The sequence below is a fragment of the Bubalus kerabau genome, chromosome 4, assembly GCF_029407905.1.
Source record: "Bubalus kerabau isolate K-KA32 ecotype Philippines breed swamp buffalo chromosome 4, PCC_UOA_SB_1v2, whole genome shotgun sequence".
NCBI classification, from domain to species: domain Eukaryota; kingdom Metazoa; phylum Chordata; class Mammalia; order Artiodactyla; family Bovidae; genus Bubalus; species Bubalus kerabau.
The window spans coordinates 96,692,814-96,711,477 of record NC_073627.1 but is presented as its reverse complement, the minus strand read 5'-3'; the positions used below and the strand labels follow the sequence as shown (position 1 = coordinate 96,711,477).

Here is an 18,664-nt window from a genome sequence, read left to right as displayed (position 1 = left end):
AGCGACATCTCTGAAATACCGGTAGTAAAAAAAAAAAAAATTATCTAATTATTACTGACATGTTATCTAGAGTAACTACTTCTTAAATAATTGAACAAATTTATACATATCTGAGTGATATTTGGCCAGTCTAATTTGTACCTGGGGTAAGAAATCAGATGATTTAGGATTCTATTGTAAATTTATCTTTATAACTAATGCATAGGAAGTAAAAATGTAAACTTAAACTACTTCCTAGCTCGTTTGAGAAAATCTTTTCCTAATGGAACTGACCTATATTCTAATATACACAGAAAGGACAAAGACTATGACTCTAAGAATGATTTACTTTAAAAACCAGGCAAATATTTAATCATTTAACTTACAGAATTGCATGTTTTCCTCAAAAAAATATATGTTAGGCTATGTTTTTTTATGTATTGTGCTTGCTGTCTTACTCAAACGTGTCTGGAGCCACTGAACGAACATATTTTATACTCAGCTGAGAGATTTTTACCAGCACACTCAAAGGCAGCAGGGGGCATAATCAGGTATGCCTACCATCTGCATCGCCCTCCAGGTGCAGGAGACACTAGCTTCATTCAATATTATCACAACATTAATTTTACTCCATTAATTTATGTCATTTTCCTTTATTTCAAACTCAGATTGCCAATACGAAAGCATTGGAGGTGATGACCCAATTCTGATTTCAGTGAAAGTCTTATAAACAAAATCTTAACCTCATTAACTAATACTCTTAAAATAGGAATTGAATGGCTTCCTTTTACATTTTCAAAAGGAATCTACAAACAAAACCATTCAGAGTTTTTTTCCAAACAGATAGTATATTGAGAGATCTTTTTTTGTAGGGCATAATGACAAGGCACTAGAAAACTTTAAATCACATTATGAACAAGCTATTTTTCTTTCAGTTCTTTTAAGTCCAGGAGTGTCTCCATTGAGTCATTAACACCATTCTAGTATTTGTAACTCTCCCTCACAGAGTGTAGACTTCAAGTTTTCATCCTTGGTAGGCAATGGTATTTTGACAATTTAATAACACTGTTTTTGCTCATAGTTACCCTAAAACTTAAGGCAAATAACATGGTTTTCCACTTAAAGTAGTGAGATACAACTCTGCGGTTAAGCACACTTAAGTTAAATGGGAGTCTATTTTAATGATAAATATTTAGTAATTAATAGCAGAGTTGTTGGAGAAGGCAATGGCACCCCACTCCAATACTCTTGCCTGGAAAATCCCATGGACGGATGAGCCTGGTGGGCTGCAGTCCATGGGTCGCTGAGGGTTGGACACGACTGAAGTGACTTAGCAGCAGCAGCAGCAGCAGAGTTGTATGAGGATATGGTAAACACCATGAAGATTCTATGCAAAACCACTCAAATTGTTTTGTTGTTTATTTGCTAAGTTGTGTCTGACTCTGCGACCCCGTGGACTGAGTGCGCCAGGTTTCCCTGTCCTTCACTCTCTTCCGGGGTTTGCTCAAACTCATGTCCATTGAATTGGTGATGTTATTTTGCATCCAACTTCAGAAGCAAAAAGACATGGTTATATAAAAATGAAAACAAATCTATTTCAAGAAAGCTACTGAATTTATATTACTCTATGTCTTTCAGGATATAACACTACAATAACCATCACATTCCTTGACAGCTTATCATATGCATGGTTTAAATAGTTATCTAATTTTCCAAAACAAGGTAAATCTGTTAAGTTTTACTGAATGCAAAAAAGACCTTTAGGGAAATGAAATTTAGAGAGTGGAATTTTGAATGCCAAATACTTCAGGGTAGACTCACGTGAAAAATCACAACTTCTAATACATCAGTAAGAAAATACGAGAAAAAGTAGGTTTTCCAAGGGTAATTGTTTATTTCAGAAAATACACATGTGAGGAGGGGAAGGATGTCGGAAGGAGGGAGAAAGGATCACGAAGAATCAGCAAATGACACAACTTTCCAAAAAATGTCCTTTATTAAATGAACAAGTTAAAGCACCCTCTTAGAAGCTGCCTTTTTGATGATGGTTGTAATTTTTTTTGAAACATCAAGAAACATTTTCAGTGAGAGAATTCTGAGGTCATTACCATTCGTCTGTCACTGTCTTGAAAGAATTCCTTTGTAGGGCCTATGACTGAACTTACCAGTACTTGAATGCTAAACAAAATTTAGAAAAATGATAAAATTTTTTTCTAATTTACATAAACTGGAGGAACTGTATTTTGAAGGCAAAAAGCTGCATGGTCAATTTTACAAAAATCATAGTAACCACATTTGCTTTCCTAGTCTCCACACACTTCATTTAGAAATGGTCCTGCCGCCAACATTTTTTCTTTCCTTGAGGTAACAGAGTCCAATCCTGCCATAAAAATAAAATAACTCCCTTTAGGAAGAGTCAAAGTTAAACATTACTTTTTGGTAGACAAAGTTGAGGAACATCTTTGCACAAATCAAATGCATTCCAGAATACTTGTCACTGACACGAAACAACACACCAGGGCTGCTGAAAGCAGGTGATGATAGTTTTGACATTTCCACACCTAGACCTCAAAAGCTTATTGATTCTTGTCTCCCTGCAGGCATCCTTTCAACTTCTCCACTCACCATGATGGAGATCTGAAGAAAGGCACTAAATCACCGTCTGGCATTCTCAGACAGTAAGCTAGATGACCAGATCTAAGGCAGCTTGGCACAGTAATCTCAGAGCAGGGAAGAGCTTCCTTTGCTTCTGTGAATCAATCAAAACCTGCTTTATCAAAAGCCTTAAAATGGGAGAAAAAGATCTTTTTCTTGTCTTTCATGAATTTTAATCTTTCATATTTCCAATTCCATCACTATTCTGATAAATGGGTTCTACTGACTTGCTACACCACACTGCAACATCAGCTGCTATGTATCAGTAGATGTTGAAATTAAACACATCATCATTTTCACCATCATCATCATTCAGAGGATGTCACAAAGAAACCAGAAACGTCTGGCATTCATCGATGTGATTTAATCACACAAGCAAATATACTGAACCTATTAAAGGCAAGCCACAATCATGAGTTGTACAGGTTTTGAGTTGCATTTGGCATTAATACTATAATGTTCAAGTCTTCAAACTCTTTGCTCAAACACTTTCTTCCTTCCCCACCGAGAAATCTTAACGTTTCCAAGAAGGAATAATATAAGAAGCATAAGCCTCTGTCATTCTCTAATGCTGATGTATCTATATTCTTTTCCTCTCAAATCTTCTTTTCCTTCCTTTCTTCCCTCCTTCTCTTCATGTCCACACGCTTTGACTTTGTTAATTAATAGCAGTTCAGGAGGGACGCTTTCCTCTAGTGTTTCACACCCCTAAGTGGCATTTCCACTGCTTTGTTTTGAATTCAATATAAAGGCCGTAGCTAGCTTAACTAAAACAAGGTAATACCATGAAATTAACCACAACTTATAATTCAACCATCTACATACTGAATAAAAATGTATACAGTCTCTCCTATTTGCCAGGCACAGCAATGGTAGCTAAGAATATAAAAACATCCAAGATACTCTATTAAGTGTGTCCTAGGGTTTCCATTGCAAAGTACTACACATGAGGTGGTTTAAAACAGCAGAAATTTGTTCTCAGTGTTCTGGAGGCCAGATGTCTGAAATTAAGGGACAAGGTGTCTCCGAAGACTCCAGGGAAAAATTCTTCCTAGTCTCATCGAGCTTCTGGTGGCTGCAGATATTTTTTGTTTGTTTTTTTCCCCCCTATCTTTACATGGTCTTCTATGTCTTTCTGTCTCTGCCTGGCCTTCTCGTCAGGACTTTGGGCCTACTATAATCCAGCATGACTTCATTTTAACTGAACTGACTACATCTACAAATACCCTGTTTCTAAATAAGGTCACATTCTGAGGTTCCTGGGAGACGTAATTTTGGGGGCAATGCTACACAGAATAGCACAGTGACCTACTGGGCTGCTGTCACTGCAGCACTCTCGCACGTACTCAAGCCAACATTCATTGGCTAACTTGCCTTCCTAGGGCATGCCACAGGGCGGCCTCCATAAGACCTCTGCTAGTTAAAACATAAAAGTGGGTGGCTCAGCTTCCAGCGGCCAACCATGAGAGGATCCTGACATGCCTTCATGCTGAAGGGCCATTCCTGGGCAACTAAGAAGTTGACTGTGTCACTGGGATCCTGAAATGCATTTCGCAGCATCAGGTATCTCAGTTTACAAGACTTAGTTGGGAAGAATATCTCCTGAATTCTTGGAACATGTAGCTCTATCCATTCATTTTGTATATCTAAGAATCACAGAATTTTTATATTTTAGAACTTGACAGTAAGATTTGGGATAAAATAACCTATCACTTCACACAGGAGATAAATCAGAGGGAATGCATATGTTCATTAGCTAATTAGGGAAAGAACTGGCAGAACAAAGGTTCCCCAATTCCTTGCTCAGTGTTCAACTCATATTTCTCATGTTATTAAGAATAATTTTCATTATGACTTTTTCTGTCTGAACATGCTTTAATTCTTGACCCCTCTAAAGAACAATTCAAAACATTGCTTCACTCATAGCATTTCAGAAAAGCACATACAGGCACAACACCTCTCTTTCTTCAATACTGTTTTCTTCCTCTATGCAGAGTTTATGAATCTTTAGCATAAAAAATCTGGGCATAAAAAACATTGAGCTTTTCATAATGCAGTTGTCCAAAGTTTCTCTAACTGTAACTATGGACACCATATGTTCAGTTAGACATGATAAAAACCAATTTTAAATTGCAAATTTTGAACAATAAAGCTCTTTCCCAGTGAAAAGAACAAAAAATAATATGCCTGCCTTTTTTTTTGGTGTACCATGAAACTTATTTATTCACTTCAATTCTGCATTTACACAAAAGTGCTGTAATAAAATATCTGTACACTACTTTTGTTACAAATATAGATAATATTCAAAATGACTTTATATATTCTAATGTAGGAGTTTCACGCTCTAAAATGGGAATGAACACATGATAATTCCTCACCAGTTGTCTCAATAAACAGTTCCATCTGTTTCCCTTAGTCTTAAACTATTGTATTATAAGATGTTAATATAAGGCAATGAAATTAAGTTATGTTAATCCCCTTAATTTTTCTATCAATTTACTAATGGCATACAACCAAAATAATTACTAACACATTGCTTTTTTCTCTGTCATTAAGATTAATACTAACTGAAAACCAATTGCACAGCACACAGACACATTTTCAGCAAAGCATCCCTTAGTACCAGCACTAACAGTTCAGAGACCCTTCCACGCTCCTGCATGGTTAGCATGGAGGCTTTCTAGAGAAACCACAGTCAATACAGGACAAGGCCATCATTTTACTTATAGAAAGGTGACATCAAAAATGAAAATGAACCTCAAGATGTGCAATAAATGGTTTCTTTACCAATTTAGGGACATTGATTCCTATTGCTGCTATTTTACTCAATCATGAAGCCCATTTTTGGAGAAAACTATATATATATATATATATATTAGAGCTAGGAGATGCAATGTTTAGTAAGTAATATTTAAAATAATTAAATATTGAAAGAATTTTTAAAGACTTTCAGTACAACTTTTCTTGGTTAGAAGTGGGGAGAGAAGGTAGATTAACAAAATACATTTTTATAAAACTCGAGATTTTCTTCCTTATACTTTCATTTTTCACCTTAATTTCATGAAGCCACTTCTCCTCAGTTAGCTTTTGAGTGACTTTTTCTTTCTCTACTAACCACTGATCACACATTAAAATTTGCCCACCTGATTATAAAATGTCAGGTATCTTCAGGAAGAAAGACCAGCTTTATCTATGCAAACAAAGAGCCCTTCTCTTTGAGTTTGCATCACAAAATATAAAGACAATGGGAATGTGATGCTAGGGTGTCAGTAAGAAAATCATTTTCATATGACAAAACAAACTTAAATGTTATTTTTTTTCCTACAGTATTGAAGAGCCCAGTGAACACAGCCTGGGAAGAATGTGCAGGATCACTCTCTTTATAGTGTGGGATGTGAGGGAGAAGTTGAAGTGGCTCAATTCTGGCAGCAAATTCAGGAGAGAACCATCAAAGTGACAGTGCCTTTTGTCCGCTTAAGGATGGCAACGGCTTCTTCATGGGTTACGCCTTCCAGACTCTGCCCATTGACAGCAATGATCTGATCACCCCTCTTTAGACGGCCATCTTCGGAGGCTGCTCCCTGCAATTATAAAGTGGGCTTATTTACTTCTCAAAAAAAAAAAAAAAAAAGTGCTGCCTCACAGCTACACAACAGAAAAAGATCCAAACAAGAATGTAAATTGCTCTGCGTGTGCACACACATTGCTCTCAGTGCTCCACGGGTGCTCCACAGCCATTAAGCAATGATGAACAGACACAAAGGAAGCCTTTCTCCTAAATGGCTTTAGCACTGAGATTCCAATTTAAGAGAGAATTTAGCAGTCAGTAGATTAGTTGGATGGTTTTTTGGCTGTTCAGCACAGCAGTTGGTGGGAACTCAAATTAATAAAGAATATTTGGGAATATGCCTAGTAGGAATGATTTCATAGAATCCAAGATTTTTTATCCTGTAAAGAAGACCTACAGAAAGAAAACAAAGGATTAGCAGTTTTGTAGGACAAAAGCGGTTTTATAGGACAATGACATGAGGGCCACTGAACCCAAAGTTCTGCAGAAGCACAAAAGCCCACATGTATGTTGACAAGCGCAGGATGAGGCCCAAGTCATGCAAACTCTAATCCTAATTCTTTCTGTGGCTTCAAAAAGGAAGCTTAAGCTGCTTGATTCTTTACTTCCCAAGCGTAGATGGAGTCTTCATATTCCTTATGGGCCCTAAATGATTAAGACTAAACACAGACACTGCTGTTTGTAGAAGAACCCTATCTTAAGGCATACTTACAGTAGGCAATTATGCAATTAAATATAAGATAAAAAATATGGAAAAGTTAATGAGGAATCCATAATGATGAAATTCTTAAAATATGCTCTAACTAGCATGCCTTAAATAAACTGTTCTGAGGCTGAGAAAAAGGATTGCATGACTCTTTTATTTACTGGCAAATGCTATTTGTGTTTTTGGACATACCAATGGCTTTAAAAAAATCTCACAAAATAGGCTTATTGTTAGATTGCTACAGATATAGCACTTTATATTGGTTAAAAAATAATAATAGAATGAAACCTCCATAGGTAAGTACTCAAAAGAATGATACACTAATCTAAAGCCCCTAAATGAAATCTTTTAGTAGGTTAAACATATTGTTTCTTTGTGCTGCAAAATTTTGAGAATCTGAATTTTCTCCTGTAGGAAATTTCATCTAATTTTATAGTTCCTAAAAATTGTCTTCACAACAAATTACCAAATAATAATTATATGGGTTTAAATTATTTTAACAGCCTCACTAATGTTTTAATAACTTGTATCCTAAACATTCTTCCCATCCAACAGGATGCTATATGATTATAACTATATATAATGGTTTTCTTTTCTTCACTGAATCCACATACACTGAATACACATAGCTCGTTTGTGGTAGGTGACAGGGCTGCTGGATACGCAAACATTTTACCAGTTATTTTTCTATTCCATTTAATGAAATGAAACTTGCAAAATAAATACATCTTAGCTATTCTGCATATGTATTATATGTACTCTTCTGTGCCTATTTTATATTTCACAACAAAAAATGCAAAGAAAAAGAAATGCCAGAGCTCTTTAACATCACATATTTAAAATGTCCTATTTTCAAAAGGCATTCAACTATATGCATCTTGTTTGCAAAGGAAAACAATCAGGCCTGACTGTATAACTCAAGTTCATGAATTTTATGTATATTGTTGAGAGAGCACCCATGGAACTTCAGTTTGAGGCTATATTCCTTTAAACATAACTAAACCTCAAACTGGACAAAAATACTTAATGACCTGTTCCTGCAGGGAGTCGTGCAAGAAAATAATCAAATGTTGACCATTTGGCATTACCTCAGGCCATAAACTAATAAGCCAGCTGCTGACCACTATTAGTGAACATTTTGGGGGGGAAAGGGTAGTTAAAATTTGAAAGCTTACCTTCGCAAACACTGTTTTAACGTAAATGGGTAAGTCTCCATGAGGACTGCCATATCCTCCTACTATACTGAAGCCTAAGCCATCTGGTCCTCGGTCTAGGGTAATAGACTTACACTGAGGAGGCCTACAGTAAAGGCAAGAAAACAAGAGCCATTAGATCTTCTATGTATATCAATGGGTTATCTGACACCCACCTAAAGCTGATATAATTCTCTGTCACCAACAGTGAGAAAACCATGGGTATTCGGGGATGCTTCAATTGTCGGTGTCTGCTGTGCTACATATCTTAAATTTACATAATCTAATAAAGTCCTACTTAACTCCCTGATTCTATTACCCATGTATACTACCCTTAACCTAACATATCTATGGCAACTTCTCATTGTACACGGTAGCAGCTCTTTCTTTTTCCAGTTCATTTAAAGTGAGAGGAACAAGCACCGAAGACTAAGATGGAATAAGTCATAAACATCAGTATTCCCAAGCTCAGAGACAAAAATAGATAAACAAAATAAAAGCAGCATCAAATAATTTAAAATTTCTAATATGCTCCTCTCTTCTCCTCTTTCTATATTCTAATTCTTTTGTACTCAAGTTTTGGGTAATTGTTAAGTTTTTTTACTCAAAAGTATGATCTATTAAATGATTAGGCAATGTAGACATTTTTAAAAGGATAGACTGACCCCAAGACTAAAATGTTCCTTCAAAAAACTCAAGAGATGAAAATGCAGGAACAGCAGTAGCACACATACATGCCTGTCTATCATCTATCTACTTACCTGTCTTTGATAAAGTAAATCCATACCAAACTTAAAGAGCTTAGACACACCTGGCTTTCAGATTTTATACTTTATCTCCCATCATTTCACCTTTATGTGGCTCATAGGGACATACAAATGATAGTATGTGAGCTCACCCTAAGTCATCTTGAAATATACCACTTGACGTCAGCCCAGTGGAAGAAAGACTAGAACTGGCAGGCTCCTGTTGATGACCTGTGACCACACTCACATCTCCTCCAGCAACCACCTGAACACAGAAGAAATATAAATAGAAAAACACGCTCATGTGGCTAGGAAGACATCAGTAATTCTTCTTCAAAAAGAGCACTGGGATTAAAAATGTGTATTTCATCATTCACTTAATCATTTTTGTTAACATAAATTTCATAAGGTCCAGAGGTATCTTTGACACTAAGGATATTCTACCGATTCCATTCTATCAAGTTCTTGATGCTTTCAAACATGGTATCACATGCAATTGATTTCTAAAGATCTTTAGAATACAAGCCACTCAATCACACCACTGAAAATTTCAGCAATTAATCATATCCTGCCAAGACTGAGAATTTTCCCCCTTAGACATAAAAACTATGAAATAATACATAAATTAAGAAAAAAATGTGACAGAATGTATTTCCTATGTACTTTCTTGGAACTCTCAATGTAATCATTTCTGTTCAAGGGAAACAGTAAATAAAATACGAGCAGGAAATTCCACTTTATAGTTTTAACATCAAAGCTCATGTGTCCTCAAGCTACTCACAATCGGAAGAGTTGGGATAAAAATCTTACCTGTATTTCAATGGAGCCAGAGGCATTTTTCAGTAAGTTAACTGCCTGGGTGTGAGTCATCCCCTCAGTGGATGTGCCGCAGATAGTGACAATCCTATCCCCAACCTGCGATGGAGAGAAATAGCCATCCACTACAAAGCCATGGAGAGGGGGACCATTTGCTTCCCCAGCCTCCACGCCACACATATACTGCTAATCAGCACCAGAAATATAACCAAGGAAACCTCTGATTCCTAGCAGCAGCAACCACAGAGAGAAGCTGCACGTAACGGCTATGTTCTATCATCTTTGGGCCCAGGGGCAGGGAACCACACTTCCCTTCTCTGCATTTCTCCCAAAGAACACTGCATCTGTTATCATTTGTGAACAGGAATTCCTCTGGATATTATTATTATATACATTATCTGTGACTATAACTCAAGGGTTGGCAAACTGTGGCTGATAGGCCAAGACTGGCCCCCCACTTATTTTGGTAAGTAAAATGTGGTTGTAGGAAAGACACAATTATTTGGCTGCATTCACAGGGTAGAGTTGAGTAACTGCAATACAGACACATAAGCCCTGCAAAGTCTAAAATATTCATCTTTAGAGAAAAGTCCTTTAGAAAAAGTTTTCTAACCCCTATGTTATCCGTACAATTAGTTTTAAAGTGCTAGTCAGAAATTCACATATCAAAGGGAGATTGAACCATTACTGATTTACATAGCATTTCTAAACAGTGGTCATTGTTTGAGACAATTTTAAGGCATGAGGCCATACAGATTTTACTGGGTAGAGACTGAGTTACTAATGGAATATTCACATGATTTCAGAACTGGGCAGTTAGCATAAATTCTATCATAGCGCTCTACAAATGAAAAATCCCTCAATTTTGAAGCAAGTTTTGTAGTTTCACGTTATAAATCACATTTACATCAAACTTCTGCAAAACAGATAAATAATATAAATGCAACATAAATGATAATTTTCAGTTTAATAAAATACCAAAAAGACATGTAAATAAAAAATTTCACTTCAAAAAAATAATTTTACTTCATTCTGCCAATACTTTCTGAGAGTACTTTCTGCTTTCTTTTAACTTCTTCCACAGGATTTCAAGCAAATAAAAATATTAAAAAACAACTACAAATTATCCCATTTCATTTACTGACAAATTGCTTACAACAGCAAATTCTTCTTTTAAAATTTCTTCATTTTTTACTCAAAGCAACCCCTATTGCAGCTAGATTAGCTGATTTAAAAGCTGATAGAGACATTTCAAACTGCTTGCAACAGTTGGCCAGATGCAAAGGGTTTATAAAACCTATTGGCAGATTTGCTAAGGCTACCAGGGACTTTGAAGAACTTACTCTGAGTTTCTGCGTCTGAGCTGCAACTCCATTCGGGTGCATCATGGCAATAAATACAGGAACATCACCCAGTGGACTGCCCACCCCTCCAGCAATGCTGATGCCCAATGAGTCAGTGGGCCCCTGCCACAGGACAGACAGAGCATTCTGGTCAAACTGTTATCTTTCATTGGCTTTTGTTCTCTTTGGCACAATGTTCCATAATTAATTCTGATCTAGACTTGAGGGAGGAAAAGGATGCCCAAGAAAACTGCATTAATTTATCTGATACAAGTCCTTAATGTGACTTAGAAAACTAAGCATCTGTTCGGGAGGTAAAAGAAACCACAACAGGCTAAATAAAAATCATGTTACAGGGAATGAGGACAACAGGGACCTGCATTCAAAGCCACAAACCCACACTAACAAATGCTGGGACCTGGAACAAGTCCACTGCTTTCAATGAATCTCTAGCTCTTCATGGACAAAATGGAAATAACCGGGCCTCTTACAAAGAGCTGCAGTGACTACTGAATGAAATGGCGATGGTATGAAGTGTCTACAAGCGTGCTCAGCACTTAAATTTGCTTTTCTTTTCTCTGTTGTACATAGCTGTCAGAAGAATCTGTTTCAGAAGAATGGGAAACTTCTTCTGAAAGTCTGAAGAAGGCAAAGGTTTACTGATCCATAAAAGAAGTCAGAGAGGCCCAGCATCTTTTGTGTGGGTCTGGGTTGATACCATTTTGGGCAAAAAAGGGTATATCAAAAATGATTTTTCAAACAAGGAAATTCAGCAGAGTCTAGATTGTGCTATTTTCACTGCATGTAATACATATTTTATCAGATGGTCCCATAAAGCAGTAAGGCAGCGAACAGGAAAACATGCAGACGACCTTGGAGCCATCAGCGTGTATACTATTTTCTCTCTCCCCATTACCTTTTTAATTTCAACAGTTCTTAATCCCTGTATTTCAGATGCCACTGTAAATGAAAAAAACAAGAGAAAAATATGATTATTAACACATTTTTAATGTTAATAATAGTTTAAATTTCAGTCGATTCTAAAACTAAATGGGACTAAGTACCTAAGTGAGGTACCCCAATGTTTTTGGAAATAGGGTGTTCAAAGTTACTAGCACACATGATTACATCTGTCTTACAGAGGGGCTCCCAACTGAAAAAATGGCACACCATCCCATATCTTCCTTCTTATTTCACGCACCGCTTATACAACTGCATACTCCACTCTGAATGAGGCAAGGACAGGATGTGTTTTGGACAGAGACACACATGTGCACAGCTGAGAGGAATAAAGTCATGGAAACATTAAAAAGAATCCATGGACTTAAGGGCCTAAATTTCTAGAATATTAGTCACATTGCACACAGAGACTGCCATATGGTTAGTTTCTTCAATTTGAACAACTTTCAACCAATGCTCCAAGCCAAAAAGCCCTCTGCATCATGATTTCATGTAATTAAAACACAGGAGGATCATATTACTTTTCTCAATCAACATTTTTGCAATCTTATGAAAAATAGATGGCTTCAACTAATAGCATCTTCTGATTTATTGCTATTACATTAAATAGACAACAGGGATAAAAATAAAACACACCAATCTTCTTCATAAGAAAAAAATGACAGAATACTGATTCTAATGTTAGTAGATCTCCTAGGGAAAACATCAAATGGGAAACGCTGCCACAGGCATTGCTTCATGCTGTTCTCAATTTTTGCAGGCACTCATGTTTGCACCTATATTAGAGTTTAGGATGATTTAGAGGGAAGAAATCTTCAGAGGTAAAGTAAAACAGGGGAAAAAAATCAGTGTTGATGGCCAAAATTCAATCCAGTAAATCATGCTTAAGGTTTCAATCCAATCTTACGTGCATTCTTCTTTGAACTACTTTCCAGTAACTCAGATGTACCGGATCCCGAAAATGGAAAAGTGAATGAGGACAGGCTGGCTTCACTCATCTACAAAGACATAATAGTTGTCTTAGAGAGTTTGGGAAGTAATAATACCCCTTAAGTATGACTTATTTCATAATTATTTTAATGCACTTAGAAATACTTGTTAAGCAATAGCGGCATTTGATAATTAGAAAGGTAATCAATATAAACAGTTTCCACTGAGCTTTGTTTTCTTTTTAAGGAAGAATGTGCCCAGTGACATAAATAATTAAAGGTAAAAGAATTTGATTCCAACATAATCTCACCCAAGCTAATCTTCTCTAAATTTAATCTAGTTGCACACAGATGCGAACTTACACAACTGCAGAAATAGAGCCAGGGGACAGGAAACAAAGGTAATCATTCAGGGGTGACTGTGAGGTCTTTAAGACAGGCTATCACTGTGTTTTATATGTAGTGGTGAGGTTGTACAGTTCACCTACACAAGATTCTTTTCGGTTGAATGCTGGCTGATAAATGTTTGCTATAAAAACAGTTTAAACATATGTTATCTTGGTAGGCTTTATAATGTATTAATTGGTTCACTTTTGAGATTATGCAAAAAGAATCATGTCAGAAAAGAAGAATGGTTGGATTGTTTCTCAGAATGACTCACAAACTACTTAAGAGCTTCACCTTGCTTGCCTGTCCGTTCCCATCTCTCAAACTCTGTACCCTAGCTGCTCTGCCATGCTGCCAGGCCTGCGTGCAGGGCCTTGGACAGACTGGCAGGAAAGGCCATCTCTGAACTCCTTCGGCCTGTGAACTGCATCACCTTGATGAACTCCACAGCTACGCACCTGGCTGCTTTGAGAAGGTCTCCTCTCCGAATGGAATGGACCAGTTTTGACTCTTCCAACTTCCAAGGTTACTGTGCCTAGGGAACACTAGGGGGAGGTTGTTTGACAGAAACATTTAAATAAAATGCTACAGTCAGCTTTAGGATTACACTTTATTCTTTACGGCTGGGTTTTTGAAAGTCATGTTTCCTTTGGAATTTCTACAGGCAAGGATATCTCCCATCCTTTGTGGAAAGGTTTTTCTAAAACATTAAAACTAGTAAAAACTGTAACAACAAATCAGTAGTAGTCTGTCTTACTAGCTCATGATTTACATGGAGAGGGTGTCTGTCCAGGCAAAGAGAAATGGAGAATCGACCAATTCTCTCATGCAACACACTAATGTAGAGCCAAATGAGCTAAAGGAATTTGGATTTTAAACAACATAACAAAAGCAATAAATAACCACTATTGCAACAAGTTGCTTTGTTTTCAATTGCAGAGGTACTCAGATAACATAAGCTCTCTACTGGCACACTGCACCTGAATAGACCTATTACGCAATATTTAAGCCATACTGCTGTAGACATCAAATGAGAATTGAGGAAAATTTCCCTGTTGCCCTTTACAAATAAATCACAGGCATGCAAGAAATGCTATACAGTCTAATGTGGAAGCAGCAAAATGAGGTGGGTGAGAACCAGCTTTTTGGAGTCAGATACACTGGTTTAAATCCAGTCTGTGTGATTTACTCGCTGTGTGAACTTAACAGATGTCTACCTTGATAAGTCTTTTACTCTGCATTTTAAAAAACAGAGATCATTATAGGCTGCTGTGATAGAATAATCCATGTACAATGCTCATCAAAATGTCAAACACATGCAGTTTTGTCAACTGTGTTGCTTCCCGATTTTCCATTATAACAAACAGCACTGCAATGAACTTTACCTATGTAAAATTTTTTGTGTACTGAGGATTACTGATGCAAGACTTTAAAATGAGGAATTACTAAGTCAAAACAACAAAATGCAGCAGCAGTTACAAATAGCAAAGCTACAGGGATATTTAAGGCTTTCATTATATACTGGCAAACTGGTTTTTAAATGAGGATTTAACTGGTTCTAAAATTATCTATGTTACATTATGGATGCCTCCTCTATCTTTGAGAGGTTTTTGTCTTACAGAATTAAGTATCATTTTCAATTTATCTCCTGAAGGAAGAGACTTCTCCTTAAAGAACTCTAATTACTTTGTTTTTTGAAAATAACTCCAAGAAGAAATATTTAAGTGTGCTTTATTAAAAACTAAATTTATATGTACATACCAGGTCCTATGCAAACCAGAGGTTAACTACAATATACTCACTTGAAATCCCTCTGTGAAGCTCAGCTTAATGACTGAAGAGGTTCTGACTAGAATCTGAGACCTCTGACATTATCCACTGCTGCTTAATAATGTCATGAAGTTATATGCTCGTGTTACTGAACATGTACCACATGACATGGATTCTGATGGCAACAGGTGTCTAGTCAACTTTGAACTACACTTCGGGTCATAAAAACACGTGTTAGGTAAAGGAAAACAATGAGATAAGAATTGAGAGGAAATACATCTAAATTTCCAAGAACTGTATTTTTAAGTGACCATCCTGTATTTTATAACTCATTTTTAAAATTAGACTGGTGCTGCCTTTCCAATCAGCAAATGATTCTTCATGGAATTTACTTTGGAGGAAAGAGACTTCACAATGTAAAACGTATTTAAGCTTAGCAACTATACCTTGGGATGGAGGCCTTATAATTACTGAATTAACAACAGTGGTAACTGTTGAAGGAACTGCCAGGTAAATCTGCAAACACTCTTCCGCATTCTTCATCTCTGGGGAAATACTGGGTTGGCAAAAAAGTTCATCTGGGTTTTTCTATAAGATGGTACAAAAAAAACCTGAATGAAATTTTTGGCCAACTCAATATAAAGATGTCCAACTTAGTGTGCCCAGCAAAGGGTAAGGGCAGGGCGGGGCAGTACAGAAAGCATAACTTTCAGAGGTACCCTGCTTGCTCCCTCTGATCTCCCACCTTTCTGTGGGAGCATCCCTGCCAGTATGAGATTCTCCCCTTATGCCAGAGGTCGTTAAGAATACATCCAGATATAAATATGGAGGCAGGGTGAATTGACATGAAGACATTTTTTTCTCTTTTGTGGCCTGAATATGTGTTTTTCTTTCAAGAAAAGAGCCACATAACAATCACTTTATGATAAAATATCTGCTAAGATCACAGATATTCAGTTCATAATTCTTCTTACTGTGTGTGCTCCCTCACTCAGTCGTGTCTGACTCTGCAACCCCATAGACTGCAGCCCGCCAGGCTCCACTGTCCATGGGATTTCCCAGGCAAGAATACTAGAGTGGTTTGCCATTTCCTTCTCCAGGGGATAATACTTACTACTACTCTATAAATACATAACCATATAATAAAGAGCTGATCATAAGTGTAGAGATTTACCACTGAAGTATGTTGTCTAACATATAAATATGTCTTATTTGAGAGAACATATTAAATAAATACTTGTTGCATGTGGCAGCTCCTCCTTCTCCTACGCTATTACACATAACCAACTATGGCACTGGATTTCTACCTTCAGCAGAGCCGCAACAGCTTCCTGTGTTGCATGACGGACGTCTTCTCCATTCACCGTTAGTATCTGGTCTCCCTGTAGCAGTCGCCCATCAGCATCTGCAATGCCTCCTTTGACAACATCGGACACAAACACTCCAGTATCATTTCTGCAAGTGTGATTTTTAAATACCACCATGTTATTTTTTCCCAATTGGAATGCAATGCTTATTTAATGAAAGGCTAACATTTTAGAATTGAAAATTTTACTTCTATTTTTATGACTTTAAAAGTTTTATTGCTTTATCAACACTGGTGAAACAGAATTTTGTATTATAATAGTCTTATGTCTTTATAATATTTTATAGATTAAACATATCGTTCATAAGCATATTTATTCAACACTTAAAAACTGTGAGTAGAAGTGGTTATTATACACATTTTATAGGTCACATAGCTACTAAATGGAAAAAATGGGACTTAAGAGTCAGTTACTGGGAGAAAAATCTATTGTTCTTTCTACACCATATTGAAGCCTTGAATGGATATTGACCTGTGCCTATATAAATATGTTGCTATTATCAACAACATCATTAACATTACTTAAAAGAAACAACGGATGTGTCTCAAATTAAAACCATTTGTTACTCAAAATTACATACCTTTGCCGTGATGTCTCATTTAAATCATTACGGGTCTAACTTTCATACAAGATAGGTTTATACAAAATGAACAACTATTAAGCTTATTCCAACCTTCTTTTCATAAAAGTAAAAATAACTCAATGACTTCCTGTTGAGATATAAAGATGATCATGTAGAAACATTTAATAAGGTTTAATTGCATCACTTCTTCTTGCCAAGGTCTTGACCTCAAACAAGTCATTTTATCATGTGATACAGTTTTCCCATCTTTAGAATAACTGTGCTGGAATTTACTAGATTAAATTATTTTTAGCATTACCTATATATACATATTTAAATAAATTAGGTATTCAATTTATGTAAATTCACTGACCTACTACTCCAGGCCTCTTAATTTACACTCTGTTTCCTTCAGGTGGTGCGCTCTTGTCATGCTGATGCTTCTCTCTAGAATATCCTCCTTCTCCTTTTGTTAGATCACCTCTCACATATCACACTTTTAGCTTCATCTCAGGCACTTTTTTTATAAAGCAGTTTTCCTAACCTACTTTCCTTAAATAAGGTCACATGATCCCTTTCTCCTTTGCTTCCATGGATTCCTCACAATATGTTTCTGTCTCTCATTAACAGATTCCTTTGTTGCAAGAATGTATTTAATTCTCGTTTACCAAACTGAGTTTTCAGATGTTAGCATTCATGCCTCTTTTAACTTTATTCCCCAGAACCCTATAGATCTCTTGGCACCCAGCAGGTACTCAAAATTACCAAACGCCTTTTTGTCTTGTTGCTGTTGTTCAGCTGCTAAGTCATGTCCTACTCGTTGAGACTCCATGAATTGCAGCATGCCAGCCTCCTCTGTCTTCCACTATTTCTCGGAGTTTGCTCAAATTTATGTCCATTGAGTTGGTGATGCTATCTAAACATCTCATCCCCTGTTGCCCCCATCTCCATTTGCCTTCAATCTTTCCCAGCATCAGGGTCTTTTTCAATGAGTTGGCTCTTCACATCATGTGACCAAAGTATGGGAGCTTTAGCTTCAGCAACAGTCCTTCCAATGAATATTCAGGCTTGATTTTCTTTAGGATTGACTGGTTTGATCTCCTTGCAGTCCAAGGAACTCCCAAGAGTCTTCTCCAGCAACACAATTAATCAAATCTTTGGCAATTAGCCTTCTTTCAGCCTTCTTTATGGTCCAACTCTCACATCTATTCACGACTACAGGAAAAACCACAACTTTGACTATACAGACCTTTATCAGCAACGTGATACCTGTTTTTAATATACTGCCTAGGTTGGTCATAGCTTTCCTTCCAAGGAGCAAGCATCTTTTAATACTGACTAAAAAAGTCTCAATTAGTATCTTCTGATGTTCCACTGCTGCATGGGCTGCCAGTTCAGTTCAGTTCAGTTCAGTTGCTCAGTCGTGTCCAACCCTTCGCGACCCCATGAATTGCAGCACGCCAGGCCTCCCTGTCCATCACCAACTCCCGGAGTTCACTCAGACTCACATCCATCGAGTCAGCGATGCCATCCAGCCATCTCATCCTCTGTCGTCCCCTTCTCCTCCTGCCCCCAATCCCTCCCAGCATCAGCTGACACTAGCTACCTACAGAATACAAGCAATTGGTAAAGATTCTACCACTACTAGTACTCTTCACAGAAATTCAAGTTCAATCCTTTCCA

At 37.0% G+C, this 18,664-nt stretch overlaps 1 protein-coding gene across 12 annotated transcripts in view; it reads right to left on the bottom strand.

Annotated features, from left to right (window-relative positions):
* Nucleotides 1-5,775: 5,775 nt before the first annotated feature.
* Nucleotides 5,776-18,664, bottom strand: part of MPDZ (multiple PDZ domain crumbs cell polarity complex component) — a 167,038-nt gene continuing 154,149 nt past the window's right edge. For 10 of the 12 annotated variants that reach the window (XM_055578063.1, XM_055578065.1, XM_055578066.1 and 7 more), the window contains 9 exons: nucleotides 16,360-16,507; nucleotides 13,741-13,827; nucleotides 12,874-12,964; nucleotides 11,923-11,966; nucleotides 11,007-11,129; nucleotides 9,658-9,762; nucleotides 9,000-9,112; nucleotides 8,084-8,207; nucleotides 5,776-6,215 (listed from right to left, as the gene is read on the bottom strand). In XM_055578063.1, coding sequence (XP_055434038.1) covers nucleotides 6,069-6,215; nucleotides 8,084-8,207; nucleotides 9,000-9,112; nucleotides 9,658-9,762; nucleotides 11,007-11,129; nucleotides 11,923-11,966; nucleotides 12,874-12,964; nucleotides 13,741-13,827; nucleotides 16,360-16,507 — 982 coding nt within the window. In that variant the 3' untranslated portion in view covers nucleotides 5,776-6,068. Of the gene's footprint in view, nucleotides 6,216-8,083; nucleotides 8,208-8,999; nucleotides 9,113-9,657; nucleotides 9,763-11,006; nucleotides 11,130-11,922; nucleotides 11,967-12,041; nucleotides 12,286-12,873; nucleotides 12,965-13,740; nucleotides 13,828-16,359; nucleotides 16,508-18,664 lie in introns of those variants that run through there. The other 2 variants (XM_055578069.1, XM_055578075.1) reach the window with 2 other exon arrangements.